General features: G+C 40.6%; 1 protein-coding gene across 10 annotated transcripts in view; it reads right to left on the bottom strand.

Moving 5' to 3' along the window:
* Positions 1-340: 340 nt before the first annotated feature.
* The window catches only part of Uri1 (URI1, prefoldin-like chaperone), a 70647-nt gene continuing 61991 nt past the window's right edge, over positions 341-8996 (bottom strand). For all 10 annotated transcript variants that reach the window (NM_001428671.1, NM_001428669.1, NM_001428676.1 and 7 more), the window contains 5 exon segments: positions 341-1984; positions 3077-3314; positions 4072-4211; positions 5546-5891; positions 7720-7888. In NM_001428671.1, the coding sequence (NP_001415600.1) occupies positions 1802-1984; positions 3077-3314; positions 4072-4211; positions 5546-5891; positions 7720-7888 (1076 nt within the window). In that variant the 3' untranslated portion in view covers positions 341-1801.

An 8996-nucleotide genomic window follows, 5' to 3' on the forward strand; every position in this document is an offset into this window, starting at 1 on the left:
GAACAGAAGATAGCACAAGATGAGCCTCTAACAGTCTGGTATTCAAAAGCTGAGAGAACTTAGCTTGATGCAAGCCTGTGGTACCAGCCACTGACCCCAGGATTGATTTCAAGTCTAACCAGTGTGACAATGTGCCTCAAGAAAAATAAAGTTTACATCCAAACAAGTGAAAGTGTAGTTTCAAGTTAGAGTTTAAACCTGCTTTTAGACTGACTCTGAAACTGAGTGATGCTATTCCACATGGGTACGCAGCAGAAAGCACAAGCACGCTGATGAACACTTTTTCTGTGAGGGGGACCAAAGTGAAAGAAGGTACAAAATACATAAAGCAGGCGCAAAATAAGGTCATGAACACAGAAAGTTGTTTAATAACAGCACACTTAAGTTACATGTCTGAAGATCCAACAGTCCTACAAGGAGGCTTGCATCAGGAGGGGTTAGCACAGGAAGCCTCGTGTAAGGAGAAGGAACAGGGCGCACCTGGAGTCCACGAGATGGGATAGTCTGGTCGAGAGTAGGTCACCGGAAAGAAAAGTGGGTTTTAAGTACAAAATACATGGACAGATGATCAACAACAGCTAGAAAAACAGAGCTATTACAGCTTTAGGCAGTCTTTCAAATCAGTGCCCAGGTCCAAGCCCACCATTTTATCATTAAAGTATGTATTTCATAGAACTTTGACAGTGGCACTGCTCTAGTTACAGCATCCACTTTTCTAGGACATAATTCCACTTTGTTTAAGCAAGAATTCATTAAAGAAGCTATAAATAACCTTTAAATATTTAGCCATGAATAGAGGGTGGACTGGGGTTGAAGGCTTATTTTAGTACTAATGCAGGATGCTTTTTAAAAGCTACATTTTAGCATGCACCAGGCTAATGATCAACACTTGCACTGTATAGTCAATCTGAAACTGAATGCCTCTTTAAGGAGTAGAGTAAATATAATATTTCATTTTTTTTTTACTGGTAGCAAAGCAATCTTGAAGAATCAAAATGTGAGAAAGACTGAAACATAAAACAAACAAAAAAACTTTAAGAAATTTTAAAGCATCCAGACAAACTTTTCTCTCCCAAAGGAAGAAACCAGTGAAAACAGTACGTAGGGAGAGGAGGTGCTTATGGGACTTTAAAGATTCACAACTCTGTGGTATGGCCTGTACAGCATAGACACAAATCAGACATCTTATTCACAATTCTAAACCAGGAAGCTTACCACATTTTAGAAACTAAGTTTCATAAAAATATTACTTCCCAAAAAAATTTGTATAAAATATTCTTCTATTCAAATTTTCCCAAAGGGTTTATGTAGCTTTTTGCCTTAAAGATTACAGTACAACATTCAAAGGAAGAATTTTTCAAAGAACTATCTAGCTGTGAAACCTACAAGAAATGTAGATTTTTTTTTTAAAGTGCCTTTAAAATGTAAAAGCAAGTAATATAACTGTGGAACCTATTGAAATTTTAAGTTTCTTGAACATGGTCCGTATGGAAAGCACAGCATCACAGCTGGTAGGAAACTGCCTGCATTTAGTTGGAAACACAAAAACAATACACGGCAGTGTTCTTTGAAAAGTAACTTAAAATGTTCTTCCTGCATCCTAAGGCCAATTAGACAGTAGTCACAGAGTTAACAAAGCCAGCAGAACATTACAGCATTCAAACATTTATTCTGCCTTCCCCAACACTGATAAGGGTAGAGAACTCTGCCAGCCAAGTGGGCGCCTTCCCAACTCCATGGCCGATTCTGCCGTGCGCATGTCCTAAAGCGCAGCTGGAGCTGCGGGTGAAGCCCATCCCCTCTAGTTTCTCTGCTGCAATCTCGCAGCTCTGAACTTCGAAACCCTCTTTGCGGGTTCCTCTGATGCTTCTGACAGAACTTCTTTTCGCTCTGGAATGGTGGGTAGGGCATGATGAGCAATGGCTGAGTGTGGTGCTAGGGACGGTGATAAAAATTCCTTTTCTATTACAGTTCCAGAAAAAGCCTGTAAGACAAAAGCGTATATGGTGTTAAATATAACTAAGATGCACACAAATATCTTTACCCTCTATTACCAAGACTTTTTTTCAAACTAAAGTAACAAGAATTTTGGATAATAAACATCAAAATATTAATTAATAAGAACAAGTAACCTTATTTTTCTTTCTTTTTTTTTTTTTTTGTTCTTTTTTTCGGAGCTGGGGACCGAACCTTGCAGTTGTTAGGCAAGTGCTCTACCACTGAGCTAAATCCCCAACCCCTATTTTTCTTAATTACACCATCAAATACAAGGAATTTTTTTATGGTGGACATATAACAAAAACAAAATGTAAGCAGAACATGGTGGCACATGACTTTAGTCTCAGCATTCAGGGGGCAGAGGCAGGCAGATCTCTGTGAACTAAAGGCCAACTTGGTCTACAGAGGGAGTTCCAGACCTACACAGAGAAAGAAACCCTTTCTAAAAACCAAAAAACAAAAAGAAAAAAACATGTAAAGTGTGTTTTGTCTGAGAACATAACAAATGACAAATAAGAAGTCCCCCAAAGACATACTTCATTGTCTCCAGCTCTCTGTGACACATCAGTCACATCAGACCACGGCAGCTACAAGGGCATGGAAGGCGGGTTTCTGTCCAGGCTCCCTTGCTTCCCTGCTCCCTGACATCATTTCTTTTGAGGGTTTATTTATTCAAGATCTTTATTGCACTTTGCCTCAGTAAAAACTAAAAAAATGAAGGTATGAAGACTAATGTGAATCAAAACAGCTTTAAAATTCTAGGACAATCAATCAAATGGTACAAATCAGCTATGTCACCAAAACCCAAAAAAAAGTTTTTATTATAGCTGAGTGTTTGTGGAACTTTATCTAACTAAACACAACTATGCTCAACTGAAATGAGACTAAGTGACATACAAATCACCAGCATGTCTTGGAGTGTCTTTTTATAGCAAGAAAAATGAAGACCACAGAGTCACTTTTTAAAAACTGCCCGTGTTTGAAACCTCTCCCCTCCTCGGAACCTAATCATAAACTGAAAACTTTAAAACGTAAAGAAGAGCCTGTGAGATGTGAAACGGAGAACTGAGACGTGTACCTCAGACACTCCTGAGGGCAAAGGCTTCTTGGGGTGGTTCTCTTGGAGTTCCTCCAAAGTGCTGCTGCCAGCCTCGGTCTCCTCAGAGCTGGGGCTCCGCAGAGGCGCCCGTCTGTCAATGTCCACGTCTGCAGCACTGCTCTCGCTCGTGTCGCTGCACACGCTGTTCTCTCGGCTACGAGACTTCAGGATGGACTTCCGAGGAATGTATTCTCCATTCACCACATCCACGAAGACTCTACAGCATTCAGGAAACAACATCACTTTCAGGGCTTGTGAGTGAGAGCAACTTTACAAAAACGTCCCAATTTTCTTCCTGTAAATTGACCTAGGACCTGTTTCTGAGACCTCTGTTTGAGACAGGGCCTCACGCAGCCTGAGCTCACTTCTCACTCCTGGGTCTGCCACCCCACCTCCCAAGTGCTGGAATTACATGGCCCACCAAACTATTCCGGTTCCTTGCTAAAATGTCTTCTCTAAATGTCACATTCAGAGTAAGTTTACAACTTCACTGAATGTACCTTATGTTACTTTCAAAGCTGAATTTCGGACCCAATAAAATACAACATGTTACTCATATGTTCCAGGCGGGAGCAGCTTGATTTGCCAAAAAAAAAATTTTACATACCTACTTCAAAACACCAGGAATTTTCACCAGTTTGCAAATATGGGTGATAAAATGGTAGTCATTTCAAACTGGACAGTGCAACTGATCACTGCTATGACAGGACAAACTTGTGACAGTTGTGGCAGACTAGTTCTACAAGAACACCAGCTTCCAACTCTCCAGTGACATATGGCGAGGACAAAGAGAAAGAAGCCACCCAATACCCTGGCTGGCAGAAGGCAGGCTGTGCAGCACTTGGGCTATCGATCTCTCAATGGGGGCAGCAGACCAACTCAAGTCTTTGCTGGGAACCTCCAAGTCAGCTGGCCTCCTGCAAACTGGAAAGGAAGGAAGGGCCCACAGGCACCGGAGGCCATCGCTCGCCTACCTGTAAATATCAGCAGGACTCCTGATGGCAGGTAGCTCATGGGCAGAGTGAGAGGCAGCACCACTCTTTCGTTTCCGTTTGGCTTCCTCTTTCTTCTCACTGAACTTTAAAGTGGTATTTTTCCCAGTATTTATTCGAACCTAAAATTAATTCATGAGGAAAATAAAAAATCAAAAACGTTCAAAAAAAAAAAAATCAAGTCCCACAGTAGAAGAAATAAACCACATAGTTATCATTATCAGCAAGAGATTCTGCTGAAACTTTTTGGCACTGAAATTATGTATGTGATCAAGTCTGACTCTTCTGTCACATTTCCACAACACTACATCTTCCCCAACAGCCAATTCCATCACAACTGTCTTTACCACTATATGAGAAGCAAAATACACATCAACTAAATTCCATACTAACTATAGACTTCGTCTCCCTGGCCTTCATCTTACATGCATTTGTGGCTTAATCCGTGTGCTGCTAGCCTGAGTCACAAGTGCAGTAGCATATAACACTCAACTGTCTAAACTGCTTAGATACTGCTAGCTTCAACTGCTTAGATACTGCTAGCTTCAGGAGGGAAAAAATTAGACTAAGGAAAAGCTAAATGTGCTCAAGACAGTAAGCCACTCTTCTGTGATGATCAGCCACACCTGCCTAACAGTCCTTCTAACAGTGTCTGTGTGTCTGGCCTACTGTGTCAGAATTAAGAAAAAAAATACATATAATTATTTCACTTTCTAAAAGGGTAGGAATAACTATATCATAGGAAATAATAAGTAAACATTAAGATGTCTCCTTACATAACCATCAGGTACTGCAGATGGCCTGTTGACCAGCTCTAGCCCCTCAGCACAGTGCACACAGAAGGAAGAGGGTAGGGGTGGACTGATGGTAGCTCACCCTTCGTCCACAACTAGGCCACTTTCGCTCGCCCATTTTAAGTAAGTCTACAATTAGGTATGGAAGGACAAAAGCTTTGGGTACTAGGCACAGTTCGAAAGCAATAGATCACAAGAGCTCTACAGTCAGTAACACTCCCAAATCTAAAGCTCTAAACCCTTTATTACACATCTGGATTTAATTTGTCAAAAAAGAAAAAGACCCAGTTTTCATCTCCCAACCCAATTTTTCCTTGTTGTTCAGGATAATAGTATTCATTTGACACCGACATAAAAACAACAACCTGGTGCCCCCTTCCCCAAAATGACCTAGTCTTGAAGCCATTTTCAGATCTAAAAGCAAACCAAAAGAGAGCCCTGGAACAAGGGCAGGTGAACAGTCACTGCATCCAAGAGTGCATTTGGTGGGCCCTCTGAGAATGACAGACCAATTACTGTTTTTCTTTTAAGGTGGAGCGGTTGGATAAGAGGAAAAGGTGCTTCTCCTGTTTGATGGTATTAACACTCTTAGTCAATGTTATGTTTTTCTAAAATACAGCATGGATGACATTTAATGACTACAAAATTAAAAGTATACAAACCCTTTTTGGTTCAACAGTATGAGAGAAATATATTGTTGGTATAGAATTATCTGCTGAAACAGCATGGTCACTTTCATCATCATCATCTTCTTCATCATCATCTTCATCTTCTTCTTCTTCTTCATCTTCTTTGTTGCTATGGTAAGAATTTGAGCCATTCACTGAATAGTTCAGACTGCTGGTCTGACCATTAGGGAGTCCTGCATTTCCACCATGCCTTTTACAGCTGCTGGGGGCGGAGGAGTCTGTCACTGGAGACACCACATTCACACCTGTGTCTTCATCTTCTTTTTCTTCCTCAGAAGACACTGTGTCTTCTCCATTTGCAATTACAGTATCAGGCTTACTAGGCGGAGAAAAGAAAATATGAATAAGATCAAAAAAATACGGACAATAGAAGCAAGAGCGCTTACAAATCTCAGCAGACTGACTGCAGCCTCTCCTGACTAAGAACTCACAGGACATATGTATATATTTATCTCTGAGCACTGGCCAGATGGAGCAGGAACCCAATCTAAGGAATCCGGCAGGCATGATGGCTCTCACTTTTAATCCCAGGTCTCAGGAGGCCAGCCTGGTCTTCAGAGCAGGACAAGTTCCAGGATGGCCAGAGCCACACAGAAACCATCTCAAAAACAATAAATAAAAGCCACAATCATGTGCCCACGCGCACATGCACAGGCACGCAGGTTAGAAAAGAAAAAGAGGGGGTTGGGGATTTAGCTCAGCGGTAGAGCGCTTGCCTAGCGAGCAAGCGCAAGGCCCTGAGTTCGGTCCCCAGCTCCAAAAAAAGAAAAAAGAAAAAAAAAAAAGAAAAGAAAAGAAAGAGAGGAAATCCCTAAGAGGCAGGTGCCTCCTCTGTGTCCTGAGAGCACGCCTACCTGCTACACTAGAGATCTAAGCTCACACTCTTCTCCCTACCACCACCTCCTTCTCCCAAGTTCCAACCTACAAAATCTATAATAAAGCTTCTCTCTAAACTAAAAAAGAAATTTTTAAAAATGGGTGTTCTATTTTTAAGACACAGAAATTCATCCCCCATACCCACAAACCATGATATACTATTATTTTCTAATTTTGACCTCAGAAACTTGTATAACAGCATGAACTGGGATTTTGTAAGATAAAAGATTTCTACATGTGCATATGAATGTATATTTACACACAAATGCACATTTATCACACTTCATTCCATAAAGGATCTGAAGACCTTACAAAAATAACCGAACTAAAAATGCAGCAGAACTGAAATGACATCATGCAAAAATAGAGGGAGTCCATGACTAAGACTCCTAAATCCCACACTGGTCTTAAAAAATGAAATAGTTACATCCAAAGAATATAGGTGAAATGGTAGGGGAAAGTGTTCTGCATTTTAGATCCTAGTTTTCACAGAAACTATTGCATATGGTACATCATTTAAGCAAAATAATACAGGGCCTTCTGTAGTAGCAAACTTCATATAGCACTCTGACCTTCTGAGTGCTGCTGCCTATCTCCAATAGCTGTGTGGTGAAGCTTCTCATACACAGAACCAGTTGAGCACATAACAAACCGCCTGCTCAATAAACACAAAGTTCTTAAGTGAAATACATGGACAAACATTTTCAGCATCAAATTTAAATTCAAAGGCATTTTTTTTTTCTTTTTAACAAGTCACTGGAGCACAGAGCATTATCCTGAGAACAGTATAAAATTACATCACTTAAAATTTGTTATTTAGAGGGGCTGGGGATTTAGCTCAGTGGTAGAGCGCTTACCTAGGAAGCGCAAGGCCCTGGGTTCGGTCCCCAGCTCCGAAAAAAAAGAACCAAAAAAAAAAAAAAATTTGTTATTTAGGTGTGGTGGCCATGGCACTGTGGAATGCTTGTCTTGCAGAAGAGTTCAATCCTTCACACCTCAAAAAACAACCTTTTGTCACTTTTAAGCTTTTTGTTAGTGTTAATGCAACCACTATCACGCATGATTACTTCATTATGCATCATATACAAGATCTGAGTAGCATGGGGATTGTGGTTTCAGTGTAGGTGGTTTACATACAAGAAAATATTCTACAAAAAGGGCAGAAGGACTGCTGACCCTTCTACAGTCTTCTACAATCTCAATGAGCACACACCATCTTATAAACGGGGAAGATACATATTCTCTTGGAAAGATAAGCTGCCATTAAGCACCTTTTAAGTTCACCCAGCAACTCTTCTTGTCTCTCCAGCTCTTCAAGCCGAGCCCACAGTTCATCATCATCAAACGTACCCTGGGGTTTTATACCATTTTCAAATTCTGCTTCAAAAATATCTGAAGTTTTTGGTTTGGAGTGAGGTTTATGAGCAATTCGTTGTTTTCCTATTTAAAAAAGAAAAGACATGACTGTTAGTCTACATGAGACTCAATGACTACAGCTGATGATGGTCTTTTGGGAAAAGTGTTGAGAAAGATGGGGCCCTTCACAAGTGCAGCTCAGCTTCCTGCACCTGTTCAGTCAGCCTGCTCTACGTGCAGCCACTGTAGCAGTGGAAGGAGAGACTGTAGGGCTGCAACACCACACAAGCACAAGGCACAATGCACCCTGGTTACCATGCAGAAGTCCACCCAAGTAATATCCACTCGCCACCCGAATGGACTCAAGAGAATCCAATTACGAGAGTGACATAAACATCCTGCCATGGGATACTTCAACCCTAAGTCACCGCCAAGAATACATACCCCAGGAGGAATTGATAGAGGCTAATCTCTGGAAAGTTCTATTATAATTTTATATATGAACAATACTGTCTTTTAAATTGCTTTATTTTATTTGCAACTGTCATGTGGTGGCAGGAGATAGATCAAATATGAACGCAAAACTATCTGCTTTTCATTTAAAAACAGATTTTTCTTAATAAAGCAAATTAAAGTTTTGAAGGCGGTAATGAGAAGTCTAAAGTACTATCCATTATGAGATTTCGTTCTACCAGATGACCGCAACCCTATCTATCTTATGTTCAAATTCCCATCTCAAATAACAAATAAACCTTTATGTAAAATGTGACACATATCCAGAAGTTTTCCTCTTTTTCTTTCTTTCTTTTCTTTTCTTTCTTTTTTTTTTTTTTAAAGACAGAGTCTCACTATGTAGCTCTGGCTGTCCTGGGACATATCAATATATAAACCATGGTGGCCTCCAACTCACTTTCACTTCCCAAATGCTGGCATTAACACTTATGGCTGACTGACCTGAAGGTTTCTAAATTTAAAAACATTGAAGTTATATGTGATTGACTCATTCTTTGGGCAGAACTAATTCTACAGTGGCAACTATGTTTATGTTGCAGACTTTCAGCACATATGACTCTTCACTGGTCACTCCCAACAAAATGCAAACACCCACAACGCTCTGATCCCTGCTTCCTCTATTTCACCTCCCGGAGCACTGCCACTCCCTGACCTGACATCTGTGATGCTTCAGTGTAAG

This window comes from Rattus norvegicus, chromosome 1 (assembly GCF_021556685.1).
Source record: "Rattus norvegicus strain SHRSP/BbbUtx chromosome 1, alternate assembly SHRSP_T2T, whole genome shotgun sequence".
NCBI classification, from domain to species: domain Eukaryota; kingdom Metazoa; phylum Chordata; class Mammalia; order Rodentia; family Muridae; genus Rattus; species Rattus norvegicus.